The 24,250-nt window shown below is 34.5% G+C and overlaps 1 protein-coding gene across 2 annotated transcripts in view; it reads left to right on the top strand.

Moving 5' to 3' along the window:
• The window catches only part of RASA1 (RAS p21 protein activator 1), a 116,771-nt gene that overhangs the window by 30,306 nt on the left and 62,215 nt on the right, over nt 1-24,250 (top strand). For both annotated transcript variants that reach the window (XM_060635420.3, XM_060635421.3), the window contains exon 2: nt 22,977-23,129. In XM_060635420.3, the coding sequence (XP_060491403.1) occupies nt 22,977-23,129 (153 nt within the window). The remainder of the gene's footprint in view (nt 1-22,976; nt 23,130-24,250) is intronic.

The following is a 24,250-nucleotide window of genomic DNA, read 5'->3' as shown; positions in this document are numbered from 1 at the left end:
GGTTCAGTTTTCCTTTTGTAAAATTTGGTAACTTTTCTCCTTTTCTAATTCCCTGTAATGTTGATTGTTCTTATTTATAAAAACAGCTTTTGTAAAAGCACTTATGGATAAGGTTTGTTTGTGATTTTTAGAGAAGGTGAACATTTGACACCTCCCTTATGGAGGCAGGTCACATTGATGTGAATTGGCACAGAAATCAGAAAGCTGTCTAAATATTGAAACAGTAAATTAATCAAGTACATAAGTGAATGCATGTTAACTTTATGTAGAGGATGCAGGGCTAATGATGTGAGTTGTCATGTAATTTTTTTTCACACAAAATAATTTGTGGCCAGGATGAGATAACAATAAAGCAAGAATAAACATACATTTTAGTGTTACTTGTTAAGAGTTAGAGATACGAGGAAATTTCCCAGCAGGAAAGCTTATCCCGCTTATTAATGACAGAAATATGTTAGAAACATGATAGAAAATTTTTGGGTAAAATCATAAGCAGTTGTTTTTGAGATAACGTCTGCATTTAATATAGTTGCTTTGTTCTAAGGAACTTTATATGAGTTTCAGAATAATGCCTGTGGTAATTGGGGATGAAAGCTTTTTATATGAAGAGAGACTAAAGCATTCAGATTTTTAATTATTGGAACAGCTTAAAATGATGTATATGATTTAAGGTTACATAATGAATAGGAAAAGGGAAGAATGGTGACAGAATACTAAAATGTATAAAAATACATATGTCAAAGAGGCAGAAGCATGTATTCCCATCATATATCTGACCTTAGTGGTCATGAATTGTTGGTAACAGGAAGCCAGAACAGGTGAAACAAGAGTAGGTCCTGGCTCTGTCATCCATTGACTCAGCTTCTAGTACTGATCATAGAGTCTTAGGCTATTGCGCAGAATATAATGTAGTTACCACAGTCTTGGCCTGTGCAAACATTTGGCAGTATTAGGGGTTAAGGAATATTGAGTCCAGGATAATGTAATAGATGGGGGTGGAGGGCAACAGTTGGACAATATACTGTTGTGAGATGTCTAATGTGGATATAATTTTGCCTAGTATTGTGTGTATCAAAATATATTTAAGCATGATCCTTTTTAATGTTAAAATGCAAGTTTTAGTATAGAGTTTCTCTGCATTTACAATTACTTTTCTTAAGTATGCAGTTAAGGATAACATTGAATCATAACATATATTAAGTTTAGCATCCTAAGTTTTCATCTCAGTGAATTTTAATAAGTAGTACTTATGTAGTAATATAGCTGTTGTGTTTATATGTGTTGTATATTTTTGATACTATGTTTTAATACATATTAGTACATTATTACCACTTAGTAATAATCCCTGTGTAATCCATCTTTAAATTTGAGAACAGAATATTACCAGCATCCTAGAAGTCCTTTTGCGCCTGCTTCCAGTGTAATACCCATACCACCTCTCTCCAAGATAAACACAATCCTAGTTTCTTATGCCATAGATTATTTTTGGGTTATTGAATTTATGTAAATTAGGTTTTATATAAATTGAGTAATATAGCACATATTCTTTTGTGTTCATAAACTTTACATTTGTGAGATTTATCTATGTTGTTACATGTAGCAATATTTCACTCGCCTTATTGCTTATAGTATTACATTGTGACTCTACCACAGTTTATTATCTTTTCTGCTATTAATGGACGTAATTAGGTTGTATCTAGTTTTGGCTTATAAATAGTGCTACTCTGAATCTTCTTTAATGTCTTTTGAACAACATTTATATGCAGTTGCAGTAGTTGCATCCCTAAGATTAGAATTGCTGGATCATAAGGTGTTCATATGATAACCTTGGTAGATATTGTTAAATGGTTTTGCAAAGTGCTGGTACCAGTTGTGTATGAGGATTCCAGTTACTCCCCATTCTTGGCAACTGTTGGTATTAATCTTTTCATTGTAGCTACTTTAAAAAAATTTTTATGTTTATTTTTGAGAGAGAGAGAGAGAGAGAGAGAGAAAGAAAGAGAGAGACAGAGCATGAGCAGGGGAGGGGCAGAGAGACAGAATCTGCAGCAGGCTCCAGGTTCTGAGCTTTCAGCACAGAGCCCGACACAGGGCTCAAACTCATGAACTCTGAGATCATGACCTGAGCCGAAGTTGGATGCTCAGCCAACTGAGCCACCCAGGTGCCCCTCATTGTAGCTATTTTGGTGGGTGAGTGATGAAATAGTCCTTGTGGTATTGATTTGTATTTTCCTGATGTGATGAATAATGTGTACATTTTCATTTTTATTGACTATTTTGATAGCCTCTTCTATAAATTATTCAAGTCTTGTGCTATTTTTCTATTGAGGTTTTTTTTGTTTGTTTTTTAATTACTGATTTCTAGTTGTTCTTTGTCCTGGCTGTTATATTAATCCTTTGTTGGATGTATGTATACCTTACAGAAATCAGTTTGTATCTTAGATCTTTACTATCTCTCTTTTTTTTAAATTTATTTATTGTGAGAGAGAGACAGAAAGTGTTGAGTGAAGGAGGGACAGAGAGAGACACAGAATGCAAAAACAAGCTCCAGGCTCCGGGCTGTCAGCACAGAGTCCGATGGGGGGCTAGAACCCGGAATTGTGGGATCATGAACTGAGCTGAAGTCAGACACCAAGCGGCTGAGTCACCCAGGCGCCCCACATCTTTACCATCTTAATGCCACCTTTAATGACAGAAGTTGTTAAAATTTATATGGATTTGTGTATGTCAATTTTTTTCCTTTATAATTGGTGGTGGGTTGTTTTTGATTTTTTTGGTATTTTTTTTGGTCACGTTTAAGAAATCTTTGCCTGTCCTAAGGGCATGAATATATTTGCCTATCTTTTTTCTAGAAGCTTTATTGTTTAATTTTTCACTTTTTAAAAAAAAAATTAAAATGTTTTTGAGAGAGAGAGAGAGAGAGAGAGAGAGCGAGCAAACAAGGGAGGAACAGAGAGAGAGGGAGGCACAGAATCTGAAGCAGATTCCAGGCTCGGAGCTGTCAGCAGGGCTCGAACTCGTGAATTTGGAGATCATGACCTGAGCTAAAAGTTGAACACTTAACTGACTGAGCCACCCAGGTACACCTTCACTTTTTTTTTTTTTTTTTAAGTTTATTTCTTTATTTGAGGGAGACATAAACAGCATGAGTTGGGGAGGGGCAGAGAGAGAGAGAGAGAGAGAGAGAGAGATGGAGGGAGGGAGGGAGGGAGGGAGGGAGAGGGAGGGAATCTTAAGCAGGTTCCGCACTGACAGTGCAGAGCCTGATGTGGGACTCAAACCCACCAAACTGTGAGATCATGACTTGAGCTGAAACCAAGAGTTGGATGCTCAACCAACTGAGCCACCCTGTATTTCACTTTAAGATGTAACATACATATGGAGTTGATTTTGTGTATGTCTGTGTTTTTCTATATATGCATATCCTGTTGACCCAGCAGCATTTTAAAAACAAAAAAAAATCTTTTTCAGGTTTATCATTGTCATAAATTAACAGCAGTCTATGAGTCAGTCTGTTACATCTCAGTTCTTTCCCTTTCATTTACTTTATCTTTGCAGTAAATTTTGATAAATGATTGCATAACTAGTTTTTCTGTCGGACCTACAGAAAATTTTCCTTTTTATTATTGAAATTGACAGTTTATGACTTTTTTCTTCTGTCTTGTAAAATCCTGAGTTTTATTTATCTTTTCAAAAATCAACTTTTGATTTTTCTTCTGAAGTTTTATGTTGTGTCTTTGTTTTGATTTTATTCTGTTCTTTTCTACTTTGTTTTTTGCCTTTTTTCACATACAACTTTTCATTCTTTAGCTAGTTTTGTGAGGTAGATACTTAAATAATTATTGTGTATTTTCTTAACTTAAGCATTTAAGGTCACATATTTCGCTCCAAGTATAGCTTCAGCTGCGTGTTACTCATAACTTTTATATGTCCTTTCTTCATTATCATTCATTTAAATACTTGGTTTTCCATTGTGATTTCTTCTTTGATTCAAGAGTTAGTTTCCTTATAGTTGCTTAATTTCCAAATAGTTGTTAATAGGTTTTGTTTTTTATTTGTTGATTTAGTTTAGTGATTATTTGACTAATTCCATTGAGGCCAGAAAACATAGTTTGATTTCAGTCCTTTGAAATGAGGCTTTTTTTTTCTTGATTCAGCCTGTGGCAGTTTTGATAAATGTACCATGTTCATTTGAAAGGAATATATATTATTTTGTTACTCAATGCAGTTTTGTATAGGGCATTCGATTATACTTATGGATCTTGGTCATATCTTTGTATTTACTGATTTTTTTCCCTTCATTTACTTCTTTTATCATTTATTAAAATAGGGAAGTTTGTGCAAAGTTCCCAACCTACAGTGGTGTATATTTTGTTGTTTTGTTTTTGGGTGCTTATGCATTGTTATCTTAGCTTAAATTCCTGGTGAATTGGTCCCTTTATTATTATAAATGCCCTGACTATCTCTAATAACAAACATCTAGTTTGGCTGGCACTTTTTTTTTTTTTTTTTTTTTTTTGATTAGTGCTAGCATGGTATAACCTTTTCTTTACTTTTAGTCTCGACCTTTTTGTGTTCTTTTATTTAAGATGTATCTCTCATAGTGTGTTTTATTTTTTATCCATTCTGACAATCTTGATCTTTTAGTGGTTGCCTTAGTGATTACAACACATATTGACTTACTGAAGTGTACTGAAAATATTTACTTTTACCACTTCCCTAACAATGCTAAGAACTTAGAACACTTGAACTCTACTTAAACTCCTTCACTTTTGAACTGTTGTCCTGAATTTTCATTGTACGCATGGTTTAATATTTAGTAGAAATTACTGGTTTATATGGTCAATGTTTATTTAGATTTACCCTCTTTATACTGCATTTCCAGGTTTTTCTGTGGGAACTTTTTTTCTTGCTTTTTTCTTTTTCTTTCTTTTTTTCTTTTTCTTTTTTTGCCTATAGAACTTTTAGTATTTCTTTTGGTAAACATCTGTCAAAATATTTACTTTCTGTTTATCTGAAAATATGTTTGTTTTTGCTTTTGAAGCAAAATATTATTTGGGGGCATAAAATTCTAGGATTGCAGTTATTTTCCTATGTGAAGATAATTTCATTCTGTCGTCCTTCAAGTATTTCTCTTGAAAAGTCAGCAAAGATTTTATTGTTATTTCTTTGAAGATAATGCATTTTTCTTCTGACTGCTCTTAAAATGTAGTCTTTGTTTTGTAGTATCTTTATTATGATGTGCCTATATGTGACAGGGCTTGGCGGGCCTCCCTCCTTTCCTTCCTCCATGCCTGCCTGCCTGCCTTCCTTCCTTCCTTCCTTCCTTTCTTCCTTTCTTCCTTTCTTCCTTTCTTCCTTCCGTTTTTGAGGTATACTGAGCTGCTTGAATATTTGGGTTGATATCTTTCCTTGGGTTTGAAAAATTCCTGGCCATTTTCTCTTCAGATTTTGCATTTATTCCATTCTCTTTCACTCCTCAGAAACTCCACATGCATGTTAATCACTTTAAAAAAAAAAAAAAAAATTCTGTCCCACTCATCTTTTATGCTCTGTTCTGTATTTTCTATTCCTCTATTCTTTTTATGCTTCATAAGTTTGTTTATTTTTTTTTTTTTTAGTTTTTATTTATTTATTTATTTTGAGAGAGACAGAGAGTGTGCACAGGAGGGGCAGAGAGGGAGAGAGAGAATCCCAAAGCAGCTTCTGAACTGTCAGTGCAGAGCCAGAGGCGGGGCTCAAACCCACCAAACGTGAGATCATGACCTGAGCTGAAATCAAGAGTTGGATGGATTAAGTAACTGAGCCACCCAGGAACCCCCTCTTTTTGTGGTTCAATAAGGACATTTTCTCTGTAAGCTACTCATTTATTAGCTTCTTAAAAATATGCCTAATGTGATGTTGATCTTGTATGTAGTTCTTAATTTTGTTAATTTGCTTTTTAATCTTACCAATTTTATGGTTAAATTCCACCTTTTTATTTATTTTGTCTTTTCCTATATTTTCTTGAGTCGCTACAGTCTCTGTTAATTTCAGATTTATTTACCTGTGGGTCTGAAATTGGTAATTTGTGGCTTTTTTTTTTTTTCTTTTGATCAGTTTTTCTAGAGTCTGTTGATCTTATTAATCTAAGAAACAGCTTTTGCTTTGTGTTTGAAGTTTTATATTTGTTTTTGTTGTTTTTTGTTTGTTTTCTATTGGGTTCTGTCTCAGCGTGTGCCGTTAATTTTTAATTAAATGCAGGACATGTTAACATTTTATAGGGAATCTGAGTGGCAATTTGCTCACCCTTTCTTCTGCTGAACAGATAGAATGCAGTCTAATCACTTTAATCACAACATTTTAAATACTGCATTTTGCTATGCAGAGTCTTTGCTAGATTTCTTCTAGCTTCAGAATTTAGTAATTATCTTTAGAGGGGAATTAGTTCAGTTTATCCTTCAGTTCCTCTGTCTCTCCTCTATGATAGGAATCCTGGCTCTTTGCTCTCATATGTGTTTTACCAGCTTTGTGAGACCATCAAAAGCTCTGCTGGATTCTTTTCCTTCCAGTAGGACCCAGGCAGAAGACCTGGGTTGTTTGCTTGTTTTCTCAGCCTCTTTGTGACCACAGTTGGGAAATACTCTGAGGGAAAAAGTGTGGCTGCCGATGGCGTTCTTCTTCCTGTGAAATTCGGGCTCCTGACATTGTAACTGCCTCAGGAACTCTGGGATGATTTCAAATGGACAAACTTCTTTTTTTCTTTTTCTTGTATTTTATTTGCTTATTCTGCTGTAAGCAATGTTATAAGTATTGCATGAATACTTCTTGTGAAATAAACAAAAACCAAATAATACAGGAAAAAGTCTCTGCTCCCTCATACCTCCTTTGTTTTATTATCTTATTAGTAACCATTGCTATTATTTATGTATATATGTTTGCTCATAAATATATACATATATATAACATATATGTGATTGTTATGAGTGTTAAGATTAAGTTTTCCAGTAGGCAATTTATATTTGTTATGTGGGGGAAAATGCAATGTGTATAAGAAAAATATGTATAGAGAAAGACAAATACCATTTGATTTCACTGATAAGTGGAATCTCAGAAACAAAATACATATAAAAAAAAGCAGACCCATAAATAAAGAGAAAAAAGCGGTAGTTGCCAGAGGGGCAGTGGGTGGGAGTATGGGCAAATGGGTGAAGTGGAGTGGAAATGGAGGCTTCCAGTTATGGAATCAGTAAGTCAGGGGGGATGAAAGGTACAGCATAGGGAATATAGTCAGCGGTATTATGATAGCATTGGATTGGGACAGGTGGTAGCTACATCTGTGGTGAGCATAGCATAATGTATAGTTGAATTACTATTCTGTACACCTCCAGTGTATCAACTAAACTTCAGTGAAAACAAATGTAAATAAATAAGGGATAAAATTATTCTACTACTGGCTGTCAATTCTCTCATTATGGTTTCTAAGGTCAACTGTTTACCACTTTTTAAATATATTTATTTATTTAACAGATACATTTTTTAGAACCTGCCTTTTACCAGCCACTGTTCTAAATGCTTTGGGATAAATAAACAAACATGAAGATAGCTTCCCCTTTGGAGGTTACATTTTGCTAGAAGTAGGAAGATAATAAATCTAATAAATAAGTTGTGCAAAATGTTAGATGTAATAGTGCTAAGACAAAAAAAAAAAGAGGGAAAAGTTGGTCAGGATAAAGTGGTATTGCTGATGTTAGAAGGGAAGGTGTAATTAAAAAAATTTTTTTTAACGTTTCTTTATTTTTGAGAAACAGAGACAGAATGTGAGCATGGGAGGGGCAGAGAGAAGGGGAGACAGGGAATTCGAAGCCAGCTCCAGGCTCTGAGCTGTGAGCACAGAGCCAGACCCAGGGCTCAAACTCACAAACTGCGAGGTCATGACCTGAGCCTAAATTGAAAGCTTAACAGACTGAGCTACCCATGTGTACCAGGGAAGATGTAATTTTAAATAGGGTGTCTGAATAGGAGTCATTGAGGAGATTTTTTTGTGTATTCTTTTAAGTAGCAATGTAATTTTCAATCAGATGTGTCTAATTTATTTAGTCAGATCTCTAGCCATTAAATAATTCTGTCTTATGTAATCATAATATTGTACATGGCTACTGTGATGATCCTTGTTTGTTATGTGAACAAATATGTGCATTTAATATTTTGCTTTACTTTTATATTAACAGAATCATTATGATGTAAAATCTCAATCATCTTTGTGTATATTTTTTTCTTTTTTGGCTTCTTTGAACATAGATTGCCATCTATCTAAATTTATATATAAAACTATAGTTTTTATAGTTTCATTTTTTAAATAATTTATCTGGCGTTTAATTTGGTATTGTTTTACAATCTAAGTTGACTATTTCCAAACATCCAATTGATTGTTGTAGGACTATTTATGGAATACTTTTTGTGCTGTGCCTTCCATTATATAATTACATTTTTAATGTGATGAGGCCTTTTCTGGAATTGATGTGTGCATAGTAGTTGAAAGATGTGTGGCTGGTTGGGTACCTGGAGAGAAAATTTTAGCGGGGGAGGGAAGGGGGGAGAGAAGAAGCAGCAGGTGTATGTGATGTTTTGACTAGAGGAAAGACTTATGTTGTTGGCTGTGTCAAGTAATGTCAAGGAGTTTATCGATTTTGAAGATCAATTAGATTTTAGTTGGCTGGCTTGAAGTTCATTTCTCTGTGCAGAACTTAAGAGTTATCTGTAAGATTAACTGAAGAATTGCTGAAAGTATGTTAAAGGTAAGGAACATAGCAAACCATTAAGTAGAAACAGGAATTTTAAAAGAATTTCAAAGAATTCTCTAAGCCTGTTATTCAACTAAAGAAAAATTAATCTAGAGAGAATAGAGTTGATCATCAAAATATTAGTAACCAGAAGAAAGATGTCAAAGCTAGGAAGTTAAAACATCTTAAACGTATCAGTAAAATGTAATAATGTTTGAATAAATAAATTATTTGGAAATAGGGTACTTGATAATGGAGCTGATCTTATTTAAAAACAATGAACCAAATGTTCATAACTAATGGAGACTGAGTGGGCTTGGCATAAGGAAATAGAAAGTAATTAAAATTGTAGTTATACTGGTGATGACCTTGTCTTCTATAGAACAGCTGCGGTTGTTGAGGAAAGAGGTTGGAATAGCTTCCCTGGAATTAATGGCTTCTTCTAGTCTGCTTTGATGAGGTGTTGGTTCTGAACCCTAGGGTTCCTTTAGACCCTTTCAAGAGATCTGTAAAGTTAAAATGGTTTTCATAACACTAAGCCATTATTTCCACTTTGTTGACACATTTGCACTGATGGTGCAATGCAGAGCAATGTGAGGTAAAATTTCTGGTACGTCAGTGTAAATTGATGTAGTGGCACCAGACTGTACCATTAGTCATTGTATTTGTCACTGCTGTATTTTGACCAAACAAACAAAACTGGTTTCAATTAAGAATGGTTTAATGTATGGGAATGTAAGCTGGTGCAGCCACTCTGGAAAACAGTATGGAGGTTCCTCAAAAAACAAAAAATAGAAGTACCCTATGACCCAGCAATTTCACTACTAGGCATTTATCCAAGGGCTACAGGTGTGCTGTTTTGAAGGGACACATGCATCCCCATGTTTACAGCAGCACTATCAACAATAGCCAAAGTATGGAAAAAGCCCAAATGTCCATCGATGGGTGAATGGATAAAGAAGATGTGGTATATACATACAATGGAGTATTACTTGGCAATCAAAAAGAATGAAATCTTGCCATTTGCAACTGCGTGGATGGAACTGGAGGGTATTATGCTAAGTGAAATTAGAGAAAGACAAAAATCATATGACTTCACTCATATGACTTTAAGAGGCAAAATATAGGAACATAAGGGAAGAGAAACAAAAATTATATAAAAACAGGGAGGTGGACAAAACAGAAGAGACTCGTAAATATGGCGAACAAACTGAGGGTTACTGGGGGGTTGTGGGAGGGGGAATGGGCTAAATGGGTAAGGGGCACTAAGGAATCTACTCCTGAAATCGTTGTACTATATGCTAATTTGGATGTAAATTTAAAAAAATAAAAAATAAGTTAAAAAAAAAAAAAGAATGGTTTAATGTAGGGGTACCTGGGTGGCTCAGTCAGTTAAGTGTCCAACTTTTGCTCAGGTCATGATCTCCTGGTTCGTGAGTTTAGGTTTGTGAGTTTGAGCCCTGAGTTGGGCTCTGTGCTAACAGCTCAGAGCCTGGAAGCCTGCTTCAGATTCTATCTCCCTCCTTCTGCCCGCCCCCCAACTTGCACTGTGTCTCTCTCTCAAAAATAAATAAACATTAGGAAAAAAAAAATAAGAATGGCTTAATGTAGCAGTAAAAATTATTAAGTTGCAGTCTTTGCATGTATGTTTTTTTAATATTTTGTGTTGTGAAATTGAAAATATACATAATACTGTATTTCTAAGTACATTGTCTTAAGGAAAAGCAGTGTGTGATTATTTGAGTTGAGAGCTGAACTACCTGCTGCCTTTATGACATCCTATTTTTATTATAAAGGACAACAAACTATGGTAATTCAGAATTGAGCACTTAACAGATGTTTTCTTGAAAAAGAACAAAGTGAGTCTGTCACTTTAAGGAAAATAACTGGAAATATTTGGTTCTTTCAAGCAAAATTTGAGCTTTTAAGTAAAAATTAGAATTTTCAGAATCTTGTATCTGCGAGTTTGAGAATTTTGCACATACTTAATGATTTTTATGATGATCTTGATGGTGGTTGTTTGAGGTCCCTAAAACCTCAGGTTTAGTGATTTTCTTAAAGGACTAACAGAACTCAGCAAAGCTGTTAAACTCATAGTAACCATTTATTACAGCAAAAGGATACACATTAAAGTCAGCTAAGGAAGAAAGTGTATAGGTCAGAGTCCAGAAGAGACTAGATGTAGGCTTCTAGTTGTCCCCTTCCACTGGAGTCGGATAGACAGTGCTTAATTCTCCCAACAGCAGTGTGTGACACCACCAGTCACTCAGGAAAGCTCACCTGAGTCTTGGTGTCCAGAATTTTTATTAAGGGTTGATTCTATAGGTCTGGAGCCCCACTGTGGCTGACCTTAGTTACTCCATCTGTTTGATTCCAGAAGCCAAAGTGATACTATATGGACCAGGGTCCACACCATAAATCACATTGTTAATCATAAATATCTAGCGTGGCCCAGGGTTCTCAGTAAACAAAGACACTCTTTTTGGGCAGGATATTTCAGAGGCTTAGAGGTTATCTCCCAGGAACCAGGCAAGGGCCAGACATGCATACTTTGCACAACCCTCAAGTATACTTTCTGTCTAGTGGTGATATAAAGAATGTGATGTTTTGATATTATAAAATATGTTGAAACTTGGAAGACTGTCATAGCTCGGTGAACTAATATTGCAAGTGACTGTTACATGATGCTGCAAAATATTCACGAGTAAATGATAGAGCAATGGATTTTAATGGAGTGGAGTATAGAACACTTGATAGGCATGGTTAGATACTATATTCGTCTAACTTATAAGTAACCTCATTAAGTAACGGTCTGCATATACTATGAACCACAGCAATAGCAGACACTAATTAAATGTAGAAACATGTATGAGTATTCAGATAATGTTCTCAGTTTCATTTCTAATACAACTAATATTGATGTATATATAACACACATAAACAAATTTTGTTTGGGTCCAGTAGTTTTTTTAAAAATGTGAAAGAATCTAGAGATCAAAAAGCTGGTCTAGAGGTAATAAAAGGATGAGATGAACAGACAAACAAAGGGAAGAGTAGGCTTGTTTCTGGGATCTCAGAACTGGAATCAGGGATTTGAATGCAATCCTGACTCTACATTTCCCTCTGTTTTGCCCTGTCAACTCACTCTTCCAAGTGGTGGGAAATTTAGCAAACACACACAAATCCTTTTTTTTTTTTTTTTTTTTTACCATGCATCCTATAGTTTATGCTATCAGAGAACTGACTCTTTTTCAGTTCCAGTGTGAACAGAATATTTGAACATAGAGTTTGATTCTTTTTGGTTCAGTTACTCACCTTGGAATGTCCTTCAAATTAAATGAAAGCTTCTCCAGAAACCATGATGTTAAAAGACCTCCCAGAGAGGGCGTGGGAGTCTTTTCCCCGAATGGGATGGCTGCTGAACAGGCAACTTCCAAATCAGCATCTTTGAGTTTCAGTAAGTTGGGTAGATAACAGATATTGTGAGAATTCAGAGTAAAGGTGTTTGGGGGGCCCAGGTGCTGGAACACCATGTTCATAAATAAGTACAGAATCATGTTGCATCTCTTACTAATGGCTAACAGGCAAAAGCTTCCTTTAAAAAATGTAGTGTTTTCGGGGCGCCTGGGTGGCGCAGTCGGTTAAGCGTCCGACTTCAGCCAGGTCACGATCTCGCGGTCCGTGAGTTCGAGCCCCGCGTCAGGCTCTGGGCTGATGGCTCGGAGCCTGGAGCCTGTTTCCGATTCTGTGTCTCCCTCTCTCTCTGCCCCTCCCCCGTTCATGCTCTGTCTCTCTCTGTCCCAAAAATAAAAATAAAAAAAAACGTTGAAAAAAAAAATTAAAAAAAAAAAAAAATAAATAAATAAAAAAGTAGTGTTTTCAATGAAGTATGCTATCTTCAGGGATATTCAGAGAACATACTTTCAGAGAAGTATACTTACTTTCTGGTTGACCCTTGAACAACACATGTTTGAGCTCCATAGATTAACGTACATGTGGATTTTTTCAATAAATACAGCATATAGTACTGTAAATGTTTTTTTCTCTTCCCTAGGATTTTCTGAATAACATTTTTTATTATAAGAACACAATATAGAATACACACAACATACAAAATATTGTTTAATTGGCTGTGTTATCAGTAAGGCTTGAAAAGTAAACTATTAGTAGTTAAATATTGGGAGGGTCAAAAGTTATATGCAGATTTTCCATTGTGTGGGGTTGGTACACCTAACCCCTGATTATTCAGAGCCAACTGTATAGAGTACTGTTTGATATCTAATGTTAGAATGCTTGATATGGCCAAGGATTGAACAATTGTTTCTGGTATTATTACATGTTATGTACTATTAAATTTTAAGTACCTTATGTATTATTAAGTGAGAAACAACTTGAGAAAAACAGTCTTGTTTTCCATAGTTTTCATATAGGAGTACTGAAGCAAATTAAATACTTACCAGCAATTATGGTTATTTGTTTTGCTTGAGAAACAGTGTTGATGCAAAATAAAATACACTCTGGGGGGGTGGGGAAACCTAATTTTTTTTAATGGTTTATCTTATTTTTTGAGAGACAGAGAGACAAGTGTGAGCAGGGGAGGGGCAGAGAGAGAAGGATACACAGAATCCAAAGCAGGCTCCAGGCTCTGAGCTGTCAGCAGAGTCCAATGCAGGGCTTGAACCCATGAGCATGAGATCATGACCTGAGCCGGAGTTGGATGTTCAACCTACCGAACTATTCATGTGCTCCCCCAAACCCCTAATTTTAATAAATCAATAGGTTGATCCTTTGATTTCTGTTAATGTAAATACAGAATTTTAATCAAAATTATCTGTAGCTTCTTAGATAATTTATTTGTAATTTATTTGTAATTCATTGAAACTTAGCAAAAATTGGGATAGTAGACATTCAAATCTATCAAAGTAATATATTTTATTTTATTTTTTTTTACTAAAACCTTTTTTAATGTTTATTTTTGAGAGAGAGAGAGAGAGAGAGAGAGAGAGAATGCTAGCGAGCGCGGGGGAGGGGCAGAGAGAGAGAGGGAGACACAGAATACGAAGCAGCCTACAGACTCTGATACGTCAGTCCAGAATCTGACATGGGTCGGAACCTGTGAACCTCGAGATCATGACCTGATCCGAAATTGGTTGCTCAACTGACTGAGCCATCCAGGTGTCCTGCTAATACATTTTAAACTGACATTTTGTGGATAGATTTCAGAGAGCTATTAATGTTTAATTTCTTTGTGCAAGAATACCTTGAGACCAGATCTATTTATTTGAAGAGACAAGCTAAAAGGGTATAAATTTAAAACCAGTATGAGGAATAATTATTAGCTTGTGCCTTGCTCTCCTGCCTTTAACAAACGCCCTCTAAGGTATGTATCATTGCTCTGGCCATGGTACCTGGAAAACAGTTCTTTCTTTAGATAGTTACTATGGTTATGCTGTTGAGGGCCTTTTGGTTTCGTAATGAACTTGAAGAAATGTAAGATACCAGAGTGGAAAAAAATAGCTTTTTAAAAGTCAACGGATAGCTAATTCTCATTTCTAGATAAGCAATAGACAAATGTTAAGTTTGATAATGATGAACATACTTCAAAACTTAAACCTCTTTTTCTTTTTTGACTTTCTCTAAATTCTGTATCTCTCTCTCAAAGATAGACTGGAGCCTTTTGTGGTGGCCTTTGAATGCCATGTTGAATAGTTTGTCCCTCATTTGCTAATGGATAGCCATTTGTAGACTTCTAAGTTATTAGAGTAAAATGATTAAGCCTATGGTTTAGGAAGAGCCTACCAGGAAGATGGATCTTCCCACAGTTGTAGGAAGAACAGTGTGAGAAGAAAAGAGGGCTTGGAGTATTCGAGGAGGGAATGGAAAACTGGAGAATAATTTGTATATTGCAACTCCAGTGATGTTGATGTGATCTACAGATTGGCACTAGTTTTATGGCTAGAGTGATAGGAAGGAATCAAAGTTGGTTTTGAAGTTTTGAGTCTGAATGTTAGGAAGGATGCTGGTGCCATTAACAGTATAGAGAAGCAAGAGGAAGAGGTGTGTGTGTGTTTGTGCATATGTGTTGGTAAGGGTTATTGCTAATTTTTTAGGTTTGGCTGTATTGACCTTATGTTGAAGATTTTAGGTACTTGTTAGGCCTGATGCTTAGGAAGAAAACGAGCTTTAGTGAGAAGAATTTGGGAATCATTCTCATAGTAGTTACAGTTTGAGCTGGCACGGAAGGACTGATATTTCCATGAGTAAGAACAAATAAAGAATAGAAAATTCTGAGGGAAAAAAAATTCATGGGAAGTGCTTCTGGAATGACCTTTAGCTACATAATCTTTCCACCCTTTTTTTTTTTTTTTTTTAAAGTTACATAGGAAAAACTCCTTGAGAAAGTGCAGAGAGAGAGGTGCTTACAATGTAGTAGGTGCTTTAAAAATGCTTGAGTGAATAAACGTAATTTGGTTGGGAGATAGGGGTTTGAGCTGTGGTATAATGGTATAATGCCCCCCATAGGGTTATTGCTGGGACCAGATTATAAAGATTTTTTTAAGGTTATTTATTTATATTTAGAAAGAGAGAGAGAACAGGGAGGGGCAGAGAGAGAGGGAGAGAGAATCCCATGCAGGCTCTGTGCTGTTGTTAGTAGTTTCACCAACCATGAGATCATGACCTGAGCTGAGATCAAGAGTTGGACACTTAACTGACTGAGCCACCCAGGTGCCCTGGCACCAGATTAGAGAATAAATTTTAGGAAATCTTGAACTTTTAAAATGTTCTTTGAGATACATTTCTGTTTGAGGAACTGAAAGACGTTCAGCAAGTAAGGTTTAAGTCTAGTCTAATTTGAAAGCATATATTTATTTCCATTTTTTTTTCTGATAAGAATTAGATTTGTAAGGAGTATTTTGAAAGTTTGAAGTATTCTCCTGTTTTTATATCTCTATATAACCATTTTTGGCCTGTACTTTTCCCTCTGCCTGTGACATCTTTGTCACCTTCTCAGTCTCTTGCTTTTTCTGAATCAGTTGCTACTCATCTTTTAAGTTTCCATTTGACCATCAGTTTTTTGTTTTTTTTTTTTTTTCCGGAAGTGTATACTAAAATCCTAACACTGATGTTTTACTCCGTGCCCACATATTCTAGTACTTACTGGACCAGATATCAGTTGCTTGGTTTGTCTATATTCTCCACAAGATCATAAATTTCTCTGTCATGGTGTTCGGTGGTGTTCTCCCATGTAGCACAATGCTTGGCCGTAGTTTGTTGGAGATGGAGAAGGCAATGTTAGACTAAAGTTTGCTTTTAACCTTCAGATTCAGTATTTTAAAGATATATCTTAAAGGTTAAGAAATGTTTTAGTTGCAATAGGTAGCCACTGAATCATCATTACCTTCAAAGTTTTAGACTGAACATTGTGAAAATTGGAGAAACAATGTTTCCTTTTACATAAAGGATTGCTTTAAGGTGGTTTACAACTATGTTGCCTCAAGGTATTGGACCAGGGGGCCACAAGTTATTTCCTTGCCCTGTTTTCCTACCATTATGACCCTATAGTTGTTAAGGTTCTAAGAAGAACTCAGCTGCAAGAATTGAGAGTTTTTGAGGCATGAAATTACATAGATATAACTGATTGAGCTTGGAGGCAGGAATTGATGTTAGCCTCCTACTAGTAGGTATTAGGTATTGTGCTTTTTATGTTTGTTTTCTTCCTCCTTTCCTTGTCTTTCTTTTTTCTTCTCTTCTCTCCTCTTCTCTTCTCTCTCTCTCCTTCCCTCCCTCCCTCCCTCCCTCCCTCTCTTAAAACATGTTTGATTAGTTCAGAACATTATGAGGCTATCTTGATTGAGTGCCTTTTAATATACACTTTTGTCTATGTAAGCATTATGTTGATACCCACCTTTCATATGTTAGTTGTTCAGCAGACTGAATTTTTGGATGAGTAGATCACATGGTAGTGCTTTTCTTTAGAAATAGTTCCAAGAATTAAAACTCTTTTTACCCTGTAAGTATGTACTTGGAGCAAAATGAAATAGAATTTCTGCCCTTGGTTTGACCTAATTTGGCTTGAGGTATATAACTAAATACACCCACACATGTTATTTGCCTGAACACAAATATACTCAAGATACCTAGCACATAAGGATAAACATTACATATACCTAACATATACATAAACATTTTCCCTCAAGTTTAAGTGATACATTTAGTCTGGGCAGGTATACTAAACCTGTTACGTCTAGTGGTTGTTCAAATGAATTTACTCATGACCAAATTTTACTCTCTCTGCATAGTGATATGAAAAAAGAGACCAAATAAAGTCACTTGGTATAAAGCATAATTACTTTCTCATTCACTTTAAAAAGTAGGTTTCTTTTCCTTCATCAGCTCAGACTTGGTGACTATAAGAATTCTGTTGAAAGGAAATATGAGGGCTTTAGGAGATGTATATTAGTTTTAGCAAATTTTTTGTTAGTATCTTACCATCTTGAAATAACTGATTTAATTTTAGGAAGGACAAAACATGTATAAGAAAATCTGATTAGCATCTTTGAGAATTACAGAAAAACTTTAGGAGTTTGTGGTATGATCAGGCACACAGAATCCCAAGTGATGTAGGTGACAGAAGAGATTTTTTGGCAATTGGATATCTGCATACGTATTTCTCCGTAAGAACTTGGTGCCTGTCAGTGATATAATTAAGAGGAACATAGTGGAAAGTAAAAGTGATCTGGGAACTTCAGTTTAGTTTCCTTTTTAGAAGAAGGAAGTCTGTTGATGGTGACACTATTTAATTGTTTTCTAGTAGTAAAACAGTTTCCATTTAGGCTTGTCAAGTTAGTTTTAAGTAACTGTATAGTTTGAATGAAGTGTCCATATTCAGACCAGCTGGTTTTCTCGTTGCATAGGAAAATTGTATTATTTTTCCTGGTCAGGAGAGACCAACTAAAGAGCACAAAGGCCCCTGTAAGACCCCTCAAAAGTCCTCCTCCAGTGTACAACGTGAGTCTATAAAAATAATTCATGTCATTCCAAATTTGAAGGTAAAGTAATTCCTGCAGCTTGTCCAACTTGTCTCTTTTATGGTTGACTTTTTAAATATATAGTATCATCTTGGGTGTTAGATATTTTGGATAAACTGATTATGTAGTTTCTAATAAAAGGATATCAAGGGACTCTGTATCTGCCTGTTCATTTCTCAACTTTAAGAAACGAAACAAACAGGGCACCAGGGCAGCTCAGTCAGTTAAGTGTCTGACTTCAGCCCAGGTCATGATCTCATGGCTTGTGAGTTTGAGCCCCTCATTGGGCTCTGTGCTGACAGCTCAGAGCCTGGAGCCTGCTTTGGATTCTGTGTCTGCCTCTCTCTCTGTCCCTCCCTGCTTGTGCTTTGTCTCTCTCTCTCTCAAAAATAAACATTAAAAAAAAAAAAAAAAACAAAAAGGAAACAAAACAAATGAACATAGGGCAGGGGATGGGGGTGGGGGAAGATATCAAACCAACAGACAGACTCTTAACTATAGAGAACAAACTGATGATTGCCAGAGGGGAGGTGGCGGTGGGGGGGGGGGGGGGATGGGTTAAATGGGTGATGGGCATTAAGGAGGGCATTTGTGGTGATGAGCACTGGGTGTTATGTGTAACTGATGAATCACTAAGTTCTACTCCTGAAACAAAAACTACACTATATGTTAACTAACTGGAATTTAAATAAAAACTTGGGAAAAAGAATAGATTTCTTGAAAAAATTGCGAAGCTAGCTGAGAAAAAAATATTTACTTTTTAAATTTCCTGTTTTCCCTACGTCCTTAAAAAAAAGAGAGAGAGGGGTAATTTACTTTTAAATAGGAGAACATTAGATATTTTACTATTAAAGTGCTTTATTAATAGGGAAATTTAAGTCATAGTATCAAATGCATACTGGCTTTGTCATCCCTCCAAAGAATAGATCCACTTGAGAAAGAATGTAGCTATCTGAGGCTGTTCCAGAGTTGGAGGAGAAATGGAAGAATTTCTAGTTTATGAATACAATGGCACCTCCAGTCCCACTTAATGTATATGGTTCAGAAAAGGAATTTTGGGGAAAGAAATTTCCTCTTAAAGATGATACTTTAGCAGAAACAAAGATTGGTTTCTTCTTTTCTCTACCCAAAATTAGCTGGAAGGTGAACAAAACTGGAAAATAGGAAGGTAATTGGGGCTTAGGTTATCTACAGACTAATCATCCATTATGCCACAGTCTTAAAATTTGAGATTTTCATTGATGAAATTTGTATTAATCTTGTAGTTTTTACATGTATATATAGTTTTATATGTATTAATTCATTTAACAATAATATCAAGCCAACCTCCTATGAAGTAGATAACTGTTATTATATGCCTTTTATAGAGGAGAAAACTGAGGCTCAGAAATTAAGTCATTTGCCCATATTTGTACAGCCAGGTGTCAAAGGTTCTATTCAAACAGAAGCACCATGGCTCCAGTCTTTATTTAATCATTATGCAATTATAGCCTGTGTAGCAGTTTTTCATTTTTATATATTTTTAGAGGAATTTAGGACAAATACTTAATTTATTCTAAGGTTGAGATGGAGATTGTTTTCCATATTTCACAAATGATGGTAAAGGGGTGCAAAATGGAGAGGCTGGACTTGACCCTAGTCATGAACGTTTCTGGTAAGTCTTCATCTCACCACTTGGTTTCATCTCTTTTGAAGACGTTTAGGAAACGTCAGTGTAGCCATCCTTCTTTCAGCTCTGTCATACTAAATTATTTTCATATTCTTTTTAGACCTAGTTAGCAATCCTCAAAGATCAGAACTTTCTTATTATGGACAATAAAGAAGAAATTTTCGTCACATTTTTTCCAACATTATGGTTTATGATTTGACACTTCTTCCTTTATTTAACAAATGCTTTTAAAATTAATATTACTCTGTGCCACGTACATTCTCTGAGTAAAAATTGCCATAAATGTAATAAGCACAGTAATAAATTTACCTTAGATAATGCCACCCATAGATACTTGGTAATTTCCTGTTACACTCAGAAAGAATATCCTCATATCCAATACAACACCAGTTAATACTTAGGTGTTCGAGATACTCTAGCCTCAGTTGCATTTCTTGTATTTGGTGTTTTTTTTTAACTTCTTTGAAAACAATCACCAACCAGCAAAACTACTCTTAACAAGGTACAAGACTTTGATTGTAAATGAATAGTGGGGATGATTAAAGAGATTTTTTCATTTCCTTGTAATGTTACTGTAACTATGTGTACAGTTAGGAAGTGTAGCATTTTTGTTAAATTGAATCTTAAACTAATGTCTACTAGGGACATATCTCCTGTAGGAGAGTGTCATATCTTTGGTATGGGGGTGTGTTTTGAGAAGCCATATTCCACATTATTTTTTATATAAAATGAATTTTACTACAAATTTCAGAAAGTTAAAGTATTTTCAGCATTTTTTTTTTTTTCTCCTGGGGTTAAATAGAATCTGAAATGATCCTCTGTGAGAAATTGCCAACCTAAGTATTCTGAATCTCCTGATAGGTGAAATTTTTATGTTTATCAAAAAGGTCCTGGGTTCAAAAGGGGTTGAAAGACACTGTTTTAAAGACCCAAGGACTACTGCTCATTAGATATAGTAATTTAGGTCCTATAACTCTGTGAAGTATTTCAGTCAAATCCTATCACGCTGGATTTGTGATCTACTTATAAAATGTTTGTTTTAGCTACATGTCATGATGCTATCTGCAATTATAATACAATTATTATTTTACCTAGTATGATACTGATTTTTTTTGACTTCCAGGTTTTTACAGTTTAATTAAAGTCGTTTTTATGCTTCAATAGTAGCTTTAAAATTGTTGTGCAGATATATTTAAAATATTGTTATGATACACCTTGATAATTTGAAATAAATAATAAAGATAATTCAAGAAAGTCTAAGTTTTGATTAAGATAATTCTTTTTTTTTTTTTTTTTTTTGTAGAACAGCCAGAGATTTTTAACCGTGGAATTTCAAAACTTTTAAAAAAGGATCAGACTCAACTACATGTGTGCTCATCCAGCCTATTACTGGATAACCTAATTTGTAATCATAATCAGTAATTGACAGGTGTTTTTTTTACTATAGTTGACACACAATGTTGTATTACTTTCAGGTGTACAACATAGTGATTTGACAAGTTTATGTATTATGCTATGTTCACTACAAATGTAGGTACCATCTGTCATCATACATTGCTATTACAGTATCATTGACTGTTATGCTGTGATTTTTGTTCCTGTGACTCATTCCATAAATGGAAGTCTGTATCTCCCACTCTTCTTCACCCATTTTGTTTATTCATTTACAAATAAAAATAAAAAAAAATACATGTTTTACATCATGTATTTGAAGCTTAATGAGCTTTTGGCATAAAGGGAATTAGTAATATTCAAGAAACAAAGCTATTTATTTAGAGTAATGTCTGTCTTAAACTGAATACCTGTGTTAATTCCAGAATCTGACAGCATAGAGGTAAAAACTAAAGATAACGTATATATCTTTTATATATCAGTAAAGGATTTTATTCAAGTATTATAAATTAGTAATTGTGTGACACCTCATGGCCTTGTGTATCATCTCATGGTGGGTTCAAAGATGAAAGATTAAATACAGCTTTTTAATCTTGATATTTTGGGTAAAACATAAGAGAAATTTCACAAATGTAACACACATAAAAGAGGGATTTTCCTTAAAATTGTTTTTAATTTTTGTCTGTTCAGTGAATAAATCTGCTCTGTGGTATAGCTACACTGCTTTAGGTAATGTACCAGTTTCATATTCTAAGGATATGTTACATGTATTTTCACAACTAAATAAATTTCTACATAAATTTTGTCCTGATCATGTATGGTTAAATTTTAACTCCTCAGGGAACTTTTAATCATCAATAGTCTAAACTTTTTAGATTAAAAAAAAAAAAAGCTGAAAGTTAAATTTACCTATTGATAGCCTCTAAGATAAAGAAGATTAGAATTATAGAAGAATGCAGTGTTGATTGGTCTTTCCCTTCTCCTCTAAACTAGCAGCTTTTTTTCCTAATAGGTTAAAATGAAGCTCCATGATTTTTTTCATTGCTTTATTTTAATTTTATGTACAGACTTCAATTAAATGGGTTGGTTTTTAGAAGAAAACTGAAAATTCTTTTGAGAATTTTTTTTTTTTCATATAAACTAATGAGTCAAGAACAGTAAGTTTTCATTATAGCAAGTTTACAAAAGCAGTCCTAGGACTATAATAGTTTTGACTGTTGACTTACGGCCAGATATTAAATGTATCACTGGGATGTGAATGTTTTATTGTCTTCCTCTGAGTGTCCAAGATAAGATTACAAGTACGAAGGTTGTACCATGGCCATGTGAAAATTCCAGTATGTTTCTAAGTATTCTTCTGTTTATATCAATCCATGAGACTTTGTTATAGGCATAAATTGGTAGCATGGATGATGCTACAGTCATTTGTTTAGATTATCTGGTAATATAGTTAGGTAGAATATATTTAAATTGAGAGTAGGAAAGTTAAAGGAACAGTGGTGTTATTTATTTTCCACATGTTTGTTGAATAAATTTGAGGAATTAAGATCAGATGTGTGCTTATGGAGTAGATGATCTTAAGAACAAGGGGAATAATCAGCTTCATGTTGAAATGGGGAATTAGAGTAGTAGTCTTTAGATAGTATCATTCTGTTTTCCTGTTGTACGGCACAGACATAAAGGGAATAAAGTTTTATTTTCTTACTGGATCTTTGTGCCTTATTATATCAAATCTTGGTTCCTCAGTATATAGAGAGGTAGTAAATTAGTTGTTACCATTTGTCCATCTTACTCTTATTTTTCTGAATTAAGATTTGATTGTAATAAGTGTTTGTATCTTGACCAGGTAGACAATCCTGGAGGTAGAGAGATGGGCAGAAATGGAAGCGATTCGTATGTGAGATGATTAGTCCTGAGCTTATAGAACAAATTAAAAACTGAATAAATGAACTTTTTTGAGAGAAAGTTAATAATGGAGTTAAAATTGGAATAACCGGTTCATAGTAAAAGGTAAATGTTTAAGTTACATGTAGGTATTTAAAACCTCTAGTAGTATGTTTTTCAACTACCAATAATAATGTTCTGATTGCTATTTGCATTCTAATCTCACCTTTTTCCTCTTAGGTGGTATCATGGAAAACTTGACAGAACTATAGCAGAAGAGCGCCTCAGGCAGGCAGGGAAGTCCGGCAGCTACCTTATAAGAGAGAGTGATCGGAGGCCAGGCTCCTTTGTACTTTCATTCCTTAGCCACACAAACGTTGTCAACCATTTTAGGTAAGTCTTTATTTCTCTTGGGAGACTGCATAATACAGTGATTTTTCTGTAGTGTTCTTAAATATACTTGCTTTAATAAAAGTGAATGATTCGGCAATATTTAAATGATGGGAAAGTGATTTGTTTTCAGTTAAGTGATTGAAACGGATGATTATAGAGTAGATATTATTGAATGCTTGCATTTTTTGTTTAAAAACAGATTACTGGGCATTACTATGCTAATCTCAAATATAATTATCACTTTTAAAGTATAAAGAATTATAAAGAAACTTTGGTAAAGCAGAAATAAAGAACAATATATTTTTAAATACAGAGTAACCACATTGAGGAAACAGTATTTAAAGAGTCAAGGTGTGTGCCCTTTAATTTATTTTACTTCATTGTTCTGAAATTCTTTGTAATCATTCATGTCAGTTAAAGGTATACAGATTTTTAAGCACAGATATCAAAGTCTGTATAAATATATGTACCTATATTGTCTTTAATTTTATTTTTATGGCAGACATTGGGAAAAAAGTCATATAGTGCCTATACCATTAACTGATAAAATGGTTGTATACCCTTGACTTTTAGATTTTATTTATTTATTTATTTATTTATTTATTTATTTATTTATTTATTTATTTTTAAGTTTATTTATGAGAGACAGTGACAGCATGAACAGGGGAAGAACAGAGAGAGAGAGAGAGTGAGAGAGAGAGGAGTAGAGAGAGAATCCCAAGCAGGCTCTGGGCTGTTAGTGCACAGCCCAACTCTAGGCTTGATCTCACATATTGACTGAGTGAGCCACCCAGGCGCCCCAATTTTTAGATTTTAAAATGAGTTTTCAAAGTACTTTATACCACACATAGAATGTGAAATTATTATAATAATTCTCTATAAATAAATGTAAATAGTTCTCTATAAATATTTGAAGAGTATATAAAGCTACTTTTAGCCAGAGAAAACTTATTAAAATTGCTATTCAGTCTTAAATATAAAAGGTGAGCAGAGGTATCTATAGTTAGATTTATATTTATTGCAGTAAATTATGTAATGGGTTTATAAGTCAGATAAATATTTTGTATCAAGTATATACATATATGTTTTTAGAAGAAATAACCTCAAGTAAATTTGCATTG

The sequence above is a fragment of the Panthera onca genome, chromosome A1 (assembly GCF_046562875.1).
Source record: "Panthera onca isolate mPanOnc1 chromosome A1, mPanOnc1 haplotype 2, whole genome shotgun sequence".
Lineage (NCBI taxonomy): Eukaryota > Metazoa > Chordata > Mammalia > Carnivora > Felidae > Panthera > Panthera onca.
Note: the sequence above shows the minus strand (reverse complement) of the source record. Positions and strands in the feature narration are given on the sequence as shown.